At 43.7% G+C, this 19,002-nt stretch overlaps 1 protein-coding gene across 8 annotated transcripts in view; it reads left to right on the forward strand.

The window, feature by feature from the left end:
- The first annotated feature begins 223 nt into the window (after window positions 1-223).
- The window catches only part of COP1 (COP1 E3 ubiquitin ligase), a 131,050-nt gene continuing 112,271 nt past the window's right edge, over window positions 224-19,002 (forward strand). Inside the window, exons 1-5 of one of the 8 annotated variants that reach the window (XM_056497516.1) lie at window positions 1,557-2,472; window positions 2,898-2,975; window positions 7,419-7,478; window positions 16,245-16,342; window positions 17,708-17,784. In XM_056497516.1, coding sequence (XP_056353491.1) covers window positions 7,435-7,478; window positions 16,245-16,342; window positions 17,708-17,784 — 219 coding nt within the window. In that variant the 5' untranslated portion in view covers window positions 1,557-2,472; window positions 2,898-2,975; window positions 7,419-7,434. Of the gene's footprint in view, window positions 775-1,556; window positions 2,473-2,897; window positions 2,976-7,418; window positions 7,479-16,244; window positions 16,343-17,707; window positions 17,785-19,002 lie in introns of those variants that run through there. The other 7 variants (XM_056497511.1, XM_056497512.1, XM_056497509.1 and 4 more) reach the window with 7 other exon arrangements.

The raw sequence follows: 19,002 nt of genomic DNA on the forward strand, positions 1-19,002 counted from the left end.
CCTCAGCACCCCCTCACCAGACTTGTGCTCCAGGATTGTCAGGGGAAGCCCGACGGACCCGAGTCGGCTGCTGAGGCCCGGGCCAGAGCTGCGCTAAGAAATCTCCATTCCCCGGCGGCCCCAGCTCCCGCCGGGCCGTGAGGGGAGAGCAGCCCGGCCCGGCCCGGCCCGGCCCGGCCCCGCCCCGCCCCGCCCCTCAGCGGCGCGGCGCCGCCCCGCGCACGCGCGGCCGCGCTCTCCGCCTGTCAATAAAGCTTGAACAAGCGCCGCGCCGGAGCCGCCGTTTTGGTTGTTTTTTTTCTTTTATTACTGTGTGGGGTTTTTTTTCATTTTTCTTTTCTTCTTTTTTTTTTTTTTTTTTTCCCCCCTCCCTTTTTTTCTTTGGAGGAACTTTATTTTCCCCCGCGCGTACGGGGATGCGCTGAGGCCTCTCCGCCCGGCCTGGCCCGGCCTCGGCATGTCGGGCAGCCGCCCGCCGCACCCCGCCGTGCCGCCCGCCGCCACACCGGCCTCTTCTTCCTCATCATCCTCCTCCTCCTCGGCGGCCATGGCCCCCGGCTCGTCCTCCTCGGGCGGCGCAGCGGCACGGCCCGTGCTGGTAGCGGCCGCTGTGTCGGGGTCGGGCGCGGGGCTGGCCCGGCTGGCGGCGGGGGCGGCGCGGCCCGGCGGCTCCTCCGCGGCGCCGGGGGGCGGCGGCAGGAAGAGGCCGCTGCTCACCCCGCTCTGCAACGGGCTCATTAACTCCTACGAGGACAAGAGCAACGACTTCGTGTGGTGAGCGCGATATGTCGCTGGGGGAAGCCGGGGGCGCCGCTATGCCGTCGGGAAGCCTGGGGAGTATGGAATAGCGGCGGGAGGAGGGAGCAGTCGGCAGCCCCTCCTGGCGCTGGAACGGCTGCTGCCCTCCGGGGATTGTGGCTTTGGGGTTTTCCCTCTTTTGTGCCTCTGTCAGAAATAGTGGCCAGCAGGACTAGGGAAGTGATTGTCCCTCTGTACTGGGCTCTGGTGAGGCCACACCTCCAGTCCTGTGTCCAGTTCTGGGCCTCTCAATTCAGGAAGGACATGGAGGTGTTAGACGGGGTCTAGAAGAGGGCAGGGACTGGAGCTGGCGAAGGGCCTGGAGCACCACGTCCAGCTGAGGGAGCTGAGAGGGGTAGCCTAGGGAGCAGAAGCGGCTCAGGGGGGACTTTATCACTTTCTAGAACTCCGTAACACGATGTTGCAGCCAGGAGGGGATCAGACTCTTCTCTCTGACAGCTGGCAACAGGAGAAGTGGACACAGCCTTAAGCTGCGCCGGGGGAGGTGTAGTTAGGATATTAGAAAGAATTTCTTCCCAGAAAGGTTAATTATACGCTGAAATAGGCTGCCCAGGGAGGTGGTGGAGTCACCATCCCTGGAGCTATTCCAGGAACAACTGGTCATAGCACTCAATGCTATGGTCTAGTTGGCATGGTGGTGTGGGGTCATAGGCTGGACTTGGTAATCTCAGAGGTCTTTTCCAACGTAACTGGTTCTCTGATTTTGTCTGGTTTTGGCCCCGTGTAGCAGCATTGCCTCTATGCTCTCTATTTTTAAGCAAAATCGGGTTATACCTGGCAGGTTCTTCTTTGAGTGCGCTCAATTTGTTGGAAAGGCCCTGCAGCACAAGATGTTTCCTCACAGCATTCTGACACCACAGCAACTGCCTTGTTTTCCTGGATGATGTGACCTCGAGTGGTCTGGAGCCCTCTGATCTTTGGAAGACGATTCAGCAAAGGTTGAAATACCCCTCTGGATGGGACTCCAAGGAGCCTCATGATGGTTGTTAGCTCCAGCAAAGCTGGCTTGGTTTGCCTGTGTTGCTGGGACAGATTGTCTAGTTTGAAACAACAATAAGTTTTGTGTAAGGCAGGCACCTAAAACCAGATTAGTAGAGAATTTCTTCTGTGACGGTTTAAACATTTTTCAGATATTGTTTTTCTAGCATTCAGCCAAGAGTTGTAGCTCGTAGCTGGAAATTACCTTTCAACATAATTGCTAAGCTAAGGCCCATGGTTTGAGAGCTGTTGGTAATTCACAGTTTTGAAGAGAACCTGTTGCTGGTGGGTTTCAAACTTCCCAACATAAGAAGTAGGTTTGAGTTTTGTAGCTGGCTGGATGTGCTAAAATGTGAGAGCAGGAGGTAAGGTGTTGCATCGAACGGCAAACAGGAAAGAGGTAGTGGGAAAAAGATCAAATTGTAGGAAAGTCGTGTATGGAAAGGAAATAGTAAAAAAAAGTTAAGTGGGCCACAGCTTCCAAGATAATTTTGAAAGTTCTGACTTAGAGGTGAGGACTGCATGTGAGGTATTTTTCACAGGACAGGTATTTTCTCAAAGCTGTGTAGGCTTAACTTTACAGCTTGTTAAGTGTTTTGCAGAGTTGATAGGAAATACCTTTGCTACTGAAGTGAAAACTTGAAGCTGCTAAGAAGCTAATGTCAGAAAAAACCAGTAAGTAATTTGTGTTAGGAATAAGTAATAGTCAAAAATTACTGCTTATTACTTTAGTTAGTAGTTTGTTCAGTAGCAGAATGGGAATGAGATGACTGCTGTTATCAGCTGATGCCCTGTTCTGGGTCTAGGCCATATTAGGTGGATTTAAGAGCTCTTGGCTTGAGCTCACAGGTCTTCTGGTCATGGGGTGTGAACACAACTACAAGTGCTCATTCTCCTCTGTTCCCTCTACACTTACACTCTGGAAGCAGTGTTCTGCCAGCATGGCTCCCTGCCCTTTCTAGTCAGTTCTTGTTTCCTATTTTGTTGTCTGTTGTAGAAATGAATAGTTTGGAAAGGAAATTACACCCATAACCAGTTTGTAGACTTGAAGTATTTTTAGATGGTTCAAAAAAACTGAGTTTCTTGCTTTTTTTCTGCAGGTAAGTACTGTGCATGCTTCAAGGAGAACCTGCGATTAGCTGTTTTCTCCTCATTGAGAAGCACAACTGACTGAACAAGTGAGAGGAAAGAAACCAGTAGTACTCAAGGCAAAATGTCTTGTCTTAGTATTTGCAAAAGCCATGTTGCGCATATTGTAGTGTGGATCAGAAGCTTTAAGAGCAGGCAGTGATTATAGTTAACTTGGGGTTTTTCACTGCTCTATATTTCTGTGGGCTAAAGGGCTTGTTCTTATTTATTATTGTTCTAGCTTCAAATTACAGTATCTGTCTTTTTTTTTTTTTTTTTTTCTTATTTGAGTTAGCAGTATGGTTATGTAGAAATAAACCAAACTGGGCAGCTCTGGAGTTTTGAGTAAGGTCCAAGAAGGCAGGGTGTGTGTGTATATGTGTGTTACTTTAAATAATTAAAATTTAAACAAGTTTTACATATCAGTGTGAGAAACAGAAGTTTCCCCCTGTGCCCTTTTTGCCTCTGTAAGGACAATTCAAGTTGCTGCCAGCTGCAGAGGACACTTGATAATTTTTCTGATCATGAGCTGTGAGATGCTGTTAGCCACAGCTGTAAACTCAGTGGTAGATTATGCCTGTACCAGATGGAAGGTGAGGAGGAGTAAAGAAATTTGGATGAATTTTGAACACCAAGGTGCAAGTGGAAATTTCCTCAATGGTATTGATATGTGTGACCTCCTTGCCTATCTTCTGAAAGCACTGTCCTAAGTGAGGAAGAGGCACTATGGTAAACATTGTCATGTGTTGCTACTTTCCGTTGCGAAATGTTTAGCAAGTGTATGCTCAGGGGTTTGTGAGTGTCTCCTGTTTGTGATTCATGTCAGCTTCTGCCTGGAAAAGCGTAACTCCAGTTAGGACTGCAAATAGGTCTTAGTGGACAACTTTATTATAAAAGGGAAAACGTTGTTTCTCTTAGTGTGGAATGCAAAATATAAAGGTATTTTTTGTGCTTCTCCTGTCTTTCCACTTGCCTGGAGAGCGTCTGAAAGGGACTTCTCTAATCAGATTATTTTCTCCTGCCCAGCAATGTAATTGCTTAGTTTTCCCAGGCTTTGTATTAGCTCTCTCAATTCGTGGTTGACTAAACCTATTTAAAACCACTTGCTATCTGCTTTGCTCCCTGGATGGATTGGATCTTACCTGTCTCTTCAGTGGCTGCTTCATACCAGTCTGTGTTTCTGAGCTCTGGCACAAATCATGTATGGAAGAGGGGATGTTGTATGCTGATGTGGAGATCAGCACCCTGTACCACAGCTCACCTGTAGGAAGAGCTGTATGCCACCTGGACTTGCACGTTCATGGGTTTTTAAAATCAATTCTTTCCTCAGTGGTTACGTGTTAATCCAGGCATGGTCCGAGTGTGGTTGTTCCCATGCTTGTGGTCTAGAAAGTGGCTTTAATAAGGAATATTGCAAATTTGCCCTGAAGTCACAAACTAAAAACACAGCAAGCTGTTTGCATGCCATGGACAAGGAGTCTTACTACCTGTTGTTATATTAGAGCTTCATAGTGAGTAGATAGTAACAGCAGTGATCTTTAACCTGGCTACCTTCCATGGGAAGGACAGAGCCTGTAACAAGTCCTGCTCTCTGATTAGACCAGGGAGGAGCTGAATAGGAGGCAGGCACTATAATGAATCTTGTTTGCTGTGGAAATGTGTTTAAATTTCATAGTGACCACTTCAGCCAGGTGTTTGTGTAGCAGTAGAGTGACATTAGCACTCTTGAGAGGTGCCTGGAAAACAACTGGCCATGAACTTGATTAAAATGGATGTTTAAAATGTTTGAGGTCTTCCCTGCAGGGAAAGAATGGTAAGCCTTTGCAGTGCTGGATTAAAAAATAGTGTTTATCAGATATGATACCTTATTTCCTAGAGATCAGTGACGTTTTTGACTTGCTGAAATAATTTGCATCCTTTTAACCTGACTCTGCTGCTTAAAACAAGTAGAGAATAAGCTACCTCATTCACAGAAGCCTTGATTTTACCATACTTCCGCTTCCCTAATTCAGGATATACTACAAACTGTAGTATGTCTCAAATTCTCATCACTCCTTTCTTAACTTTCCCTTTATGTTAGATTAACTTCAAACAACTGTTGCATAATAACTTTCATGTGTTGCAGTCAGCTTGGCTTCAGTAAGTGTTAAAATATATCAATCTTGTTTCCACTTGTAAATCAGGGAGCATTTTGGGGGAAACAGTTCTTAATGGAAACTTCAGTACCATTAATTCAGAACTCTGATACTGAATAGCTATGTTTGTTGGCTCTGATTGCTTTTTTTCAACTATTTTGACTCTGTCACTTCTCCAATCAAACTTGTATGAAGGAGTAGTTTGGGAGCAGTGATCTCATGTGACTGGTATATTTGGAGGTAATCTTCCTGTTTTAGCTCTAATTTGTGATGTTCTGCACACAGAGGAGCATTACAGCCTTGTTGATTGCTGCAGGGCGTTAGTAGCATCACCTCTGGCCCTGTGGCGGGTACCAGTTTCTAGGATGACACATAGAGCATATACTTCTGTTATACAGAGTGACTAGAAGAAGGTGAAAAAGTTAAACCATTCATCACCAGTCCAGTGGGGAGAAACAACCCGTAAATATTCCTCTAACCCTAAGTCTTTGGCTTCCTCTTTTAGAGTCCAGTAAACAGAATTCAGAGATGCCTTATTCTCCTGCTGATAATCTGCCCATGCTGGCTGAGTTTGCTCATAATTTATACTGACTCAACAGTGTCTTGAAACTAAATAACTTGAAGAAAGTGACTTGGAGACTCCTGCAGTTGGTGCTACTCAAGACAAATGTAGAAAAATGTCTGTCAGGATAGAAGAGGGACAGGTGTGTATTAATTATTTTTGAGGTCTCTTGAGATGGCTCAGTTGGTTCAAAGAGTAGCATTCTGGTTTGATTCATTTGCCTTTATGTTGTGTTCGTACAGGCAATTTGGTGGAATATTTAAGACAACCTGGCTTGTATGTTAGGCTGGACAAACCTTTCAGGACAGCTGTGTTTTCCAGTATGGTGTTTCAGAGGAAGGGCTTGTATTAGCAGGGGCCACAACTTCACCTCTACGTGCTTAAAAAGTATTTAAGAGGTGTTTCCTCCCTCCTGTTTTTAAGATTTGTTTTCTCATGGGGTAACAAATGTTAGTATACTCTAAAATAGATTACAGAATAGGGGGATGCCTTCTGTGGAGGTGTTTCCCTCTCCTGCTTAGACAAGGATGCTTGCTGTTTTTTAGGTTTTGGATGCAAAAAAGATTCCTGCTTTGCAGAAGTTGTTAACAGTTTATTAACAGCTCTTCGGTGAGAGCTGTCTTGTTGGCAGAAGGTGGGAGGAGGATGTTTTTGAAGAAAGCAAGTGCTGGTGAAAGCCTCTCAGAACTGAGATTGGTGTGGACTTGAGGGAGTGAGAGGAGAGCGTTTGGATCTCTGTAAGGCATTGAAAACAAGGTGAAGCTTGTGACACACCTGGTCCATGTGTTATGTGTGGAATTGTGATGTTGCTGTCCATGGCATCTTGCTGGATAGCTGGCCAGGACCGGGAGATGAGCATGTACCTGACAGCAAATCTCACCGCTTATCAGAGAGCAGTCGGGAGTCACTGGAAGAATGATGGATGCAGCTCTCCTTTTCTTTCATTTGTGTTTCATTTTCCTTTCAAACATGTCACAGACACTTGATGAGCCAGATTTCTTGCACTACCCGTCTCATGGGATTTCTGTCTCTAGTGCTCAGGTTCTTGTGGAGCACTGCTTGCTTGCACATCCTTCTCTTCATGTCCCTGCTTGGTTCTTGGCGATCCCCCGCGGAGAGCTGGCTGTGCTCCAGTCACTAACTAGTTATTCTACCTTTCCCATCTTTGGCTTTGTATCACCTGCTGCCTGTTGGTTTCATTCTGCTCTCCTGCAGCCTGCACCCTGGCAATGCTCTGCAGGCACACCCCCTCCTTTGCTCCTTCTCTACCCACTTATTAGTCCTTCTTCTTATGACATGATTACTATTTCTGATCTGCTCTGCCTCTTCGTGCCACTTTTAAAATTACAGATAGCTATTGGTTGAAAAAAAGAGAGGAGAAATTAGTTTTGGTATAATTTATGAATACATGGTGTATTAATGTAAAAAACATCAGTGTTCTACATTTTGTTTGAAACCCAGGACAGAGAGTTAGAAGGTTCTTCTACAGCCTTGCTTGTTGAAGATTCTCTGGCTTTGTTTGGGTTGTCTCCTGGTATTACAAGCTTAGGAGTGAACACTTACTGGTTTCTAATTGTAGCAAACTGCAGTACCGTTCAGAGTTCAAAGAACTGTTGATTGCCCTTTTGATCTTTACACTGCTTGATTGCTGTTGCACTAGTATGTCATTTCATTTTACTTATAGGAGATTATTACCTAAGCATAATTAGGTGGTTGCTTTGAATTAATAATACTTTTCTTCGTATTTTATCATAAAAGAAGACATGTTTCTGATTTTTGTTTTGCTTTTTTTTCAGCCCCATCTGTTTTGACATGATTGAAGAAGCCTACATGACGAAATGTGGACACAGCTTCTGGTAATATTTGGTTTCTTGTATTGCATAAAATGTCCATCTCTTACAGCATGTGCAGACAGGTGTTGCTGTGATTCCCTTTCATTCTGAGTTTCTTTTCTGTTTTCTGTCCCTACCCCAAAGAAAGAGGTTGAAATAAACTTTTAAAAGATGGATACCTGTTAGATTAAAAAAAAAAAAAATTAAAAAAAAAATCCAAGTTTCTTAACCAAATAGTGCTGTGCCACCATATATCCTCCTTAAAGAAATAAAATGTTCATAAACTACTGGTAACACCCAGTATCCAGAGTCAGAGCAGTTTGTTGATTTACCTCTATTGGCATCACCTCTGTAGAGGTGTTGGGAGCAATGGTGGCAGTTCTTGTATATTGAATATTGCAATTACTTTAAATCTTGTAAGAGAGTATATGCTTCAGGCATTCCTGTTGTGTTGAATTGGCCTGGCCCCACTTACTTTTCAGTGTGTTATCTCTGACTGTCATGAGGAGCAAATGTTTCATGGAGAAGTGCAAGAACCCTCTAGGGGCATTTCAGGAACCGCTTGCTGCTTCTTTTCTCCTCTAGGAATTGGTATAAATGTTGAACCATGATGTCCTGTAGTGTCCTGTCTGTGTTATACTCTTGTGGTGTCTGCTAATTAGAAATACTTGTAAGAAGTGATATTATAGTAGTATCAAGTACTTTCTCGAGCAGCAGATTCAGGTAACTTTCAGAAGAGTTTTGACTTGCAACAGGTAAGATAACAGCCGATTTTGTGCCCTCTGTGGTAACACTTTATCTCTGTAACTTAGAGGCCCAAGATGTGTGTCTTAGGGTGACTTAATGATACTTGTATCCCCAGTTGTCTGTTCTGTTGGTGTTAAATATTGAATTCTGCAGCTTTAAGACTGGTTCCAAGAGTTAAGGGAGAGAGAAGTGCAGAGTTTGTTATCAGAGACTGCACTTGCTCCCCCTCATCCTTCACACAGACTGTGTTGTCTGCAGTGGACAGCAGGAGAGAGCTCTCCTTTGCTCTTGGTTAGTTTCTGGCTAGCCAGAAGGCAGAGAAGCTCCCAGGACTGTAGTTTTTCTTCCTTTTCCTTGGAATTGTTTAAACCTGCTCAGGACTGAAAAAAAGAGCACCGAGAGCTCTCAGCTGTAGCCCACCAGGCCTGGCCTGGGCTGTGGCATTCCGCAGCGCCAGAGGGACTGAGTACAGCCTGAGTGAGCTGGGCTGCCACCCACGAAAGGAAAGTTCTGAATTTGTCATCTCTTTGGAACGGCAAGAAGTTTTGCTATTTAGTGTTGTTCATTTTTGTGCTAGGAAGTGCTTTGCCTGTTAAAGAAACAGGTTTTTCCCACTTCTCTCTGAAGAAATATTTCCCCAAACTGGTTGGGGGAGGGACTGCTTGAATCTGTTTCCTAGAAAGACCTCATTCAGAGGTTTTCTCCCAAATTTGCCCTAAACCAGAACAAATACATAATTGGTGCCCGACACGTGGCTCAATAAAGTGGAAAAAAAAACCTGTCCTGATTGCATTTTGGTTGTACTTACTCTCTATAGGGGTAAAGCAGTCAGTAACCATGTTTCTTGAATTCATAATGTCTCTTGGGGTGGAGGCCTTTGTGTGTCTCTGGTCCCTAGGCTTTTTTAAGGTTTCAATACCTTTCTGGTCCCTAGGCTTACTTTCTTATCCAGAGATAGCTCCCGTAGTGTCCCTAACCTGTAGTTTCTACAGTAGAGGCGCGTGGATTAGAATACCTATTGTGCTGGACTTGGTGATAATAATTTATAGAAAGTTTATAAAGGTACTGGAGTTTGTTCCAGGTATGCATAGTTTATAGCTTCTTCATCCTACCCTGCATCTCAGTTCCAGTGGCATGTTTTGGGGATTTATTATTACTTGCACCCAGTTTGTTAGAGGAAGAGCAGGGGGTAAGTCTTTTCAGCCTTTCCTTTTCTCCTTCTCCTTTGGATCTGTTAAGTCATTTTTTGAGAATGTTTAGTTTCCCCTGGATGTCAAGGATACCACCTTCCTGGTATTTCATCTGGTAAGCTTCCTCTTTACAGTCTGCAGCCTCTCTAGAATGAGGGCTGAGATGTCCAGAGGAGCTGATGAGACCTCTGACCTAGGAGTAGGCCCAGGTGTGGAAAATTCTGAGTGGTGTGGAGAATGGGAGAGAATGGGCCGAAACCTCAAGGAATTTTCTGATCTCCCAGCCTCACAATTATCATGTGAACGAGTTCAGAACTCAGCTGAGGTGGAGAAATATCTGGAAGCAAGTGCCATGATGATTCTAATGAGAAAAAACACCCTGCAATAAGCAGGCCCTTGGCATATGCTTATCGCCCACTGCTAGATGCTGTAGGGCAGCAAATAGAGGCCAGGGGACAGGGAGATAAATCAACCAACATCCCAGTTACTCAGGTTGTAGCTAAACTAGACAGTGAGCCTAAGTCAGCAGCTAAACCAGACAGTGACCCTAAGCCACTGGCAGTCACTACAAGAAAGAAGCATACAAACAAAACTGATCTGCCAGTGGACGATGATGATGATCTGGAGGAAGGACCCTCAAAGCGAGCTCCTGATACAAAATCAGAAGTCAATATTGAGTCCTTTTCCCTAAAAGACTTTTGTGGCCTAAAAAAAGATTACCCCCAACAACCTGATGAATTTATAGTTAGTTTGTCTGTCTGTCTTTAGGACACTGCAGGTGAGACTACAATTCTGGATAGTACTAAAATGAGATATTTGGGATCCCTGTCGTGTGATCCAGTTACCGACCAAGGAATGACGAAGGGGGCTAAACCTCGCAGTCTCTGAGCACGGATTCTGGAAAGTGTAGCACAAAGATATCTGTGTGCAGGTGATCTCTATATGCAGCAAGCCCAATAGAAGACCATAGAACAAGGGATTCAACGCTTGAGAGAAATGGCAGTTGCAGAGATTGTCTTTTCAAATAACGTAACAACTAAGAATCCAGACTTGGTACCATGTACATCCGTGATGTGGTGAAAACTTGTACGACTTGAGCCACAAGAATACACTTCTGCTTTAGCAGTAATGAAGCTGGATGACAGGGAGCTGTGCTTGATATGGTGAAGAAGCTCTGAGCATCTGCAGATGCTGTGTGTGGCCAACACATTCCAAATTCGCAGCTGTGGAAACATGCAGAAGTTCAAAGATAGAAGAGAATCACAAGAAACTCAGGGAGGAGATTAAAGAGAATCTTCTCCAAATCTTGGCAGTACAGATCAAAAGTTCTGGCCCCAAACCTAAATGTCCCGCAGATGAAGGAGAGAAGATACATCCCATGAGCTGAGCTGTGTTTTTTCCTGCATGATTGTGGAGAAAATGTGAAGAAGTAGGATGGAAAAATCTGCTGTTGCTCTGGAAAAATGGGTGGTTGAATTGCAGGACAGCGAGACGCAGAGAGGAAGTTCCACCAAGAAGGAAGCAGCTCCAGTAGCCCATAGCCAAACTGCTGGGTATAATGATGATAACATGTCCGAACCCCTTAAACAAACCTCCAAAATATATGCTCAGGGAAAGAATTACCAGGCTTAGAGGGGCATTGCCTCTAGCCGGGCGGAGGCTGGGGAAAACAATGTTTTACGGACTGTGTGGATTCATTGGCCTGGCATGTCTGAACCACAGAAGTATGAGGCCTTGGAAAACGCTGGTTTGCAGTGCACACTAATCCCATGAAGACATGTGGGGATAGAGTCTGTTTCTATTGCTGGTGTGACAGGGAGATCACAAGGTTTTACTTTGGTAAAAGCTGAGGTGAGCCTGACTAGAAATGAGTGGAAGAAACACCCTATTGTGACTGGCCTAGAGGCCCCTCACATTTTGGGCATAGCCTTCCTCCGAAATAGATATTTCAAAGACCCAAAGGATCTCAGGTGAGCTTTTGGAATAGCTGCTGTAGAGGCAGAGGGCATTAAGCAATTGAACACATTGCCTGGACTGTCAGAGAACCCATCTGCAGTGAGACCCCTGAAAGTAGAAGAGCAACAGGTACCAATTGCCACCTCAACGATGTGCTGCTGGCTGTACAGAACAACTCGTGATCCCCATCTACAAGTTGATCTGTGAGCTGGAGAGCCAAGGGGTGGTCAGCAAAACCCACTCACCCTTCAACAGTCCCATCCGGGCTGTGTGCAAGTCTGACAGAAAACAGAAATTGACTGTAGGCTATTGTGCCTTGAATGAAATAACTGCAGCACTAGGCACTGCTGTGCCGGACACGCTGGAACTCCAGTACGAGCTGGAGTCCAAGGCAGCAAGGTGGTATGCCACCACTTGACATTGCCAACACATTTTTTTCCATTCCTTTGGCAGCAGAGTGCAGGCCTCAGTTTACTTTCACCTGGAGGGCTGTGCAGTACACCTGGAACCGACTGCCCCAGGGGTGGAAACACAGCCCCACCATCTGCCATGGACTGATCCAGGCTGCACTGAAAAAGGGTGAGGCTCCAGAACACCTGCAATACATTGATGATATCATTGTGTGGGGGAACACAGCAAAATAAATATTTAAAGAAAGAAAGAAAATCATCCATATTCTACTGAAAGCTAGTTTTGCCATCAAGAAAAAGTCAAAGGACCTGCCTGAGAGATCCAGTTCCTGGGAGTGAAGTGGCAAGACAGATGGTGCCAGGTCCCCACTGAGGTCATCAATAAGATCACTGCAATGTCTCCACCAATCAGCAAGAAAGAAACACAAGCTTTCCTAAGTGCTGTAGGCTTTTGGAGAATGCACATCCCTAAGTACAGCCAGATTGTGAGCCCTTTCTACCTGGTCACCCGCAAGAAGAACGATTTCCACTGGGGCCCTGAACAACAGCAAGCCTTCGCCCAGATCAAGCAGGAGATCACTCATGCAGTAGCCCTTGGCCCAGTCAGGATGGGACCAGATGTGAAGAATGTGCTCTACTCTTACCACAGGAGCCATGGTCTGTCCTGGAGCCTTTAGCAAAAGGTGCCTAGTGAGATTTGAGGTCAGCCACTAGGATTTTAAAGTGAAAGTAACAGAGGGTGTGAAGCCAACTACACTCCCACAGAGAAGAAAATCTTAGCTGCCTAAAAGGAGTTCAAGCTGCCTCAGAAGTGGTCAGCACTGAAGCACAACTTCTCCTGGCACCCTGTCCTGGTTTGAAGGACAGGTGTCTGCCAATAAAGGCAGAAGCTTCTCTTTGAAATGGAGAATGTAAACCCTCTCCCTCCAAATTATTATAGTTTTGAAATTAAGGGGCTCTCAGGCAAAGATATGGGAATTAGGAATAACAGTTCTTTACTAGGAAAATTAAAATAGAAATATTACGAAGAACAATCCCAAAACACTGACAGAGTCAGAATCCAAGCTGACACTGGTCAGTCAGTCGGAGTGTTGGTAGCAGTCCCATTAAATAGTGGCTGCAGTCCTCCTGCAGTGACAGATGTGGTTCAGCTGAAGCAGTGCTCCTGTAGAGAGGTGCAGTTTCTCTGAAGGTCCAGGGATGATGTGGAAAGGTCCAGCTTTCCTCTGGAATCCAGTGGAAAGAAGGTATCTTGGTGTCCAAAATGTCGGTTTTCATCTAGGTAGGAATGGCTTGGCTCCTCCCATCTGGCTGGAGCATCTCCCAATGGGATGATGCAATTTTATCAGTCATACAGTGGGACTCAATGACCCATTAACAGCAGATGGATACCTTCCTGGAGGGAAGATGGGTTGTGGAAAAGATAAAGATGATTGCCCCAGCTGGTTTTAAAGATGGCCCATTAGCAGATAATATGTGCCACGGAGATAAGGGTCACTGCCCCACCTGGCTTCAAGAGGAGATGGTGATAGAATACACATTTCTAATCACATCCTGTATTGCAACCCAAGACACACCCCGACTACCCATGCTGGAGTGAATATTCAAAGTGAAAGTTCCCTCTACTTACCCTGCCACCAATGCCACACGAAGCAAATGAATTGCCTTCAGCGTGCAGTGTGCCTGCATTGGAAAATTAAATTGCCCTAGAATTTTAGAAATAATTACAAATTGGCCCAAAGGTGAAAATTTTAGTCTCACTGTCAAAGAAGAACAGGAACAAGTGCATGTGCTGAAAAAGCCCCACCATACAACCAACTACCAACAGATGAAACACACTACACACTTTTTAGTGATGGTTCTTGCCACGTTATAGATGGACCAGAAGTGGAAAGCAGCTGTATGGAGCCCCACGCGACAGGTCACTGAAGCTACTGAAAGAGAAGATGGATCAAGTCAATTTGCTGAACTCAGAGCTGTTCAGCTGGCCTTGGATATTGCTGAAAGAGAGAAGTGGCCAAAGCTCTACCTTTATGCTGATTCATGGATAGTAGCCGATGCTCTGTGGGGCTGGCTAGAAAAGTGGAAAAAAAGCTAGCTGGCTGTGTAAGGGAAAGCCAGTCTGGGCTGCTGATGAGTGGAAAGACATTGCCACTTAGGTAAAGAAGCTACCTGTAAAAGTCCGTCATGTAAATGCTCTTGTCACCAAGAGTTGGGCTAATGAGGAGCACCAAAATAACAAGCAAGTAGATCAGGCTGCACAAACAAAGGTGTCAAAGATAACTCTCCTTTGAGTTGTTAATGTAAGTTTATTCCTCGCTTGATGGGCCCACGATGCCTCAGGTCATCAGAGCAGAAATGCCACCTCTAAGTGGGCATGGGAGGGGTGTATTTAACCATGGGACAGTATTTCTCAGGTTATCCATGACTGTGAGATGTGTGCTGCCATCAAGCAAGCCAAGCGGGTGAAGCCTCTGTAGTATAGGTGGTGGTAGTACAAATATAAGTATAGAGAGGCCTGACAGATTGACTATATCATACTGCCTCAGAGCTGCCAAGGCAAGCGCTACGTGCTTAAAATAGTAGAAGCAGCCGCTGGATGATTAGAGACCTACCCTGTGCCTCACGCCCCTGCTTGGAACACTATCTTGCGCCTGGAAAAACAAGTCCTTTAGAGGCATTGTACCCCTGAAAAAATTGAATCAGACAGTAAGACACATTGAAAAAACAGCCTTATCAACACCTGGGCTAGGAAACATATCATTGAGTGAGTGTACCACATCCCCTACTCTGCAGCAGCTGCAGGCAAAGTAGAGAAGTACAATGGACTGTTAAAAACCACTTTGAAAGCATTGGGTGGAGAATCTTTTAAGAATTAGGAACAGCAATCTAGCAAAAGCCACCTGGTTAGTTAACACCTGAGGCTCTGCCAACTGAGCAGGCCCTGCCCAGTCTGAGTCCTTGCATATAGTAGATGGAGACAAAGTCCCATTAGCGCATGTCAAAGGTTTGTTAGGAAAGACAGTTTAGATCAATTCTGCCTCATGTACAGACAGACCCATCCGTAGGACTGTCTTTGCTCAGAGACCAGGTTGCACATAGTGGATAATGCAGAAAGATGAAGCAACGCAATATGTTCTTCAAAGAAATTTGCTTGTGAAGTAAGAACTATATGTAAATATTACTACTGAGTGTCATTGTCTGTATGTAGTTGTATACTATATATGTATAATGTATGTGTTTATAGAATTAGAATATATATATTAGAGATGGTAGTAAGCTGACGATATGGGGATAAGGGGTGGAATGTCTTAGGGTGACTTAATGATGCTTGTATCCCCTGTCATCTGTTCTGTTGGTGTTAAATATTGAATTTTGCAGCTTTAAGACTGGTTCCAAGAGTAAAGGAAGAGAAAAGTGCAGAGTTTGTTATCAGAGACTGCACTTGCTCCCCCGCATCCTTCACACAGACTGTGTTGTCTGCAGTGGGCAGCAGGAGAGAGCTCTCCTTTGCTCTTGGTTAGTTTCTGGCTAGCCAGAAGGCAGAGAAGATCCCAGGACTGTAGTTTTTCTTCCTTTTCCTTGGAATTGTTTAAACCTGCTCAGGACTGAAAAAAAGAGCACCGAGAGCTCTCAGCTGTAGCCCACCAGGCCTGGCCTGGGCTGTGGCATTCCGCAGCGCCAGAGGGACTGAGTACAGCCTGAGTGAGCTGGGCTGCCACCCACGAAAGGAAAGTTCTGAATTTGTCATCTCTTTGGAACGGCAAGAAGTTTTGCTATTTAGTGTTGTTCATTTTTGTGCTAGGAAGTGCTTTGCCTGTTAAAGAAACAGGTTTTTCCCACTTCTCTCTGAAGAAATATTTCCCCAAACTTGTTGGGGGAGGGACTGCTTGAATCTGTTTCCTAGAAAGACCTCATTCAGAGGTTTTCTCCCATATTTGCCCTAAACCAAGACAATGAGAAAAGGAGTGGATCAATGTTACCACCTGGTGTCTCTATCAAGGAGCTAACATCAAGCAGGTTCTAAGTGAGATGCTTAAACCTGGAGCTAAAGTGCATCTTCTCATTCCTCTGTCCCTCAATTCAAGAGTGAACACCTCTGAAGTCACTGATAGTGAGAAAAGCAGCTGTGGGGGTAAATATGAGAGGTTAGTGAAAGTGTTTCCTCTGTTCAATTACCTAAAATGCTTCTATTCAGCTAATCTAGACGATTTGCTTCTGAGTAGTTCAATCTGTTTGCCACCTCTAGCTGTGGAAGTGGTGGGGAGTAAGAGTGAAGTACTTGACTAAATTTTGTAATCCTTGCCAGAAACCTTTTTTTTTCTGCTGTAGCACACTCTGAGTTTAAAGACTGGAACATTTTGACTCCACTGTGGATTCTTGGCAGCACAGCTGTTAGCTGGCAGTGCAACAGTGCACCTTGTCATTATTTACCTTGTGCTTATGCTTTGTTCCTTCACATTCTGTTGTTTTTTGTTTTTGAACAGCTATAAATGTATTCACCAGAGCCTGGAGGACAATAACAGATGTCCCAAATGCAACTACGTTGTGGACAACATAGATCATCTTTATCCCAACTTCTTAGGTGAGCTTTCATTCTGCTTGCATGAGAAACATCTTGGTTGTTAAGGAAGGCAGGCACTTTTAAGTTTGTTCTGTAAATTACAGTCTTCTGGATGTTGAAAACAAAATCCAAATATCAGCTCCTTGGTTGTCATTTTTATATAAAAAAGATTAGTAGTATAAATTGTTAATACTGCACTGACTCCAACAATGCCTTAACTATGTGCTGAGTGACAATAGTGAGATTAACTTGTTGCTGTTTCCATACTGTGAAAAGCAAAGGCGTTTTTCTTACGGCTACAGATGTGAATCTCCTAACTTTTGTTTTCTTGCACTCTTGTCTGCCTAATAATAAAGAACATACCCTGTTTACAATGCTTGGACACTGAAAGGGTGGAGGCTGTACTAGATATTGTGCTGTTTTGGCTGCTGTAGTGAGGCCCGTATGATGGATATTGGTGTAAATTAGATACAGAGAAAATATTCATACATATACCTGTCTGCAACCCTAATTGCTTCTTAAAGAGGGAGGAAATGTTGCTAGGTGGAAATACAATTTAAAGCTTAGTTTTGTGGAGAAAAGATTAAAGGAAATGCATTGCAGTGTAAAATACCAAATTGAAGTAAATCTTGATTTCATGTGCTGAGTTACCCATTTAATAATAAATGTCTGAAAAGCCACAGTAGCCAAGAAATGCTTGAGACATGGGTATCCTGATTTAGCCCTAATCATGTTGTGCTGGAGGTGGTGCTGAGGCAGGCCTTGGAGTACATGGTGGGCCAAAGAGTGTTTCCATACCCCTGCATCCAAGGATTTATGGTATGTTTTGGAGGGGGAAGAGCTTATGTATAGGTGTGTGCAGAGGGTTAAAGTTATCTTTCTCTTTGCATTCGCTAGATTGGTGTAAAATTAAATTATAGCAAAAATGTACCTTTAGAAATGCACATTATAATTCAAGGAAAATGCTGTTCTATTCACCTGTGCGCTTTTTTTTTTATTATTATTATTTTTATTTTATTTTTTTTTGGCCTAAAATAGAACATTACCTGATTTATCTCTATTATACTTTTCTGTGTTATACTTTTGCCTTGGAGTTGAAAAACTTTCTCAAACAACCATGGGTGTTTAGAAAAAGGAACTGAATCAATTTGGAGAATGTGTAGGCTTTGTATTTGTTGGTGATTTTAGAAAAAATCTTTATATATGTTACAAAAAATCACCAAGGAATAAATTGATGAGGAAAAAAAGTGGAGACATCTTCTACTGTTTTAATTACTGATAAACATCTTACTGTGGAATTAATAACTAAAAATATTGAGGTAGAATCTTTCATACTGGTTTGGTGAACTTTAAATCCATCTTCTTGACATTTTGTTTGTTTTTTAGTTAATGAATTAATTCTTAAACAGAAGCAAAGATCTGAGGAGAAAAGACTCAAACTGGACCATTCAGTGAGTAGCACCGTATGTTCCAACTTTTTTACTTTATATTTAATGATTCTGTGCAGCAATTGTAATTGCATGACTTAAGTAACAAGAGATTGCCCTGTTGAGCTGATGCTTTGACTTTCTTTAAGAGGGAATAATACCAATATCAGTGGCAGTAGATCCCTTCTATCTTGTTAACTTCTCTTCTTCCTGCCAGCTATATGTGTAGAGAGAAGCTGTATTAGCATAGGCAATTGTCCTTTGATGTATTGCATATAACCTGGGAAACTGCCCATGGAAGTACACTTGTTTAAAGGTAATAATTTTTGTTCAGTGTCGGAAATTACAGCTGCAGTGAGAGCAGTGATTGATTGGAAGTGCCATGGGCTTGTCTGGTCACATGTGAGAAGCTGTATTCTGTCAGGAAACTGGAGGAATGCTAATATCAACCACAAGAGGGAGAAAGATACATTTGGAGTCTGGTGTGCTGCTTCACATAAAACTGCCTGGATATCTTCTAGATTGGCTTCATGGTCCAGAATCAGAGTAGGATCTGTGTTCTCAGTTCATCAGAACCTCTCTGTAGCACCTGTGGATGCTCTTGTATGTTAAGATCAAAAAGAATAAATGACATGAGCCAAAAAACTTTCTTATTTATCCTACTATGTCAGACATCCTTGCCTTCTGAAACTCATAAATAAGATTGCAAAATAATATTAAAAATCATGGAGCATCTATTTATAAAAGTTTGTGTTAAAGTGGTATTAATTTAGGGGCTGTGTTGCAGAAGCCACTGCTGTCAGTGTTTGAAAAGAGCATTCTTTAAAGATTAATTGGTTTACTCACAGTAAGTTTTTGTATTTATTATAAAATATGCATATACCGTATTTAGTATAAAATATGCGTAAATCAGATATGTTTTGAAGTGCGCACAACTGACCCAAAGGCATGTACAGCAGCTTCCAGCTTCTTGGAGATTCGTTTTATTCTTTAAAAGCTATGCTTGTAGTCTTGATAACTACCAATAAATGGACATTCTACCATGACTTCATGCCCAAAATAGTGCTATGTCTTTTGGCACCAATAAAAATTACAGACATCTATAAAAAGAGTAATGTTGCTCCTGTACCCCTTCTTTAATGTACCTTGTATTACTTTTGGTATTAAGGGAAGTCATTCAAGATGCATTGCAGCACATGCAGTGGTCATGGTCTCATGGTCTACTAACAGTAGTACAAGTAACTAGTGCATTAG

The sequence above is a fragment of the Oenanthe melanoleuca genome, chromosome 8, assembly GCF_029582105.1.
Source record: "Oenanthe melanoleuca isolate GR-GAL-2019-014 chromosome 8, OMel1.0, whole genome shotgun sequence".
Classification (NCBI taxonomy): Eukaryota; Metazoa; Chordata; class Aves; order Passeriformes; family Muscicapidae; genus Oenanthe; species Oenanthe melanoleuca.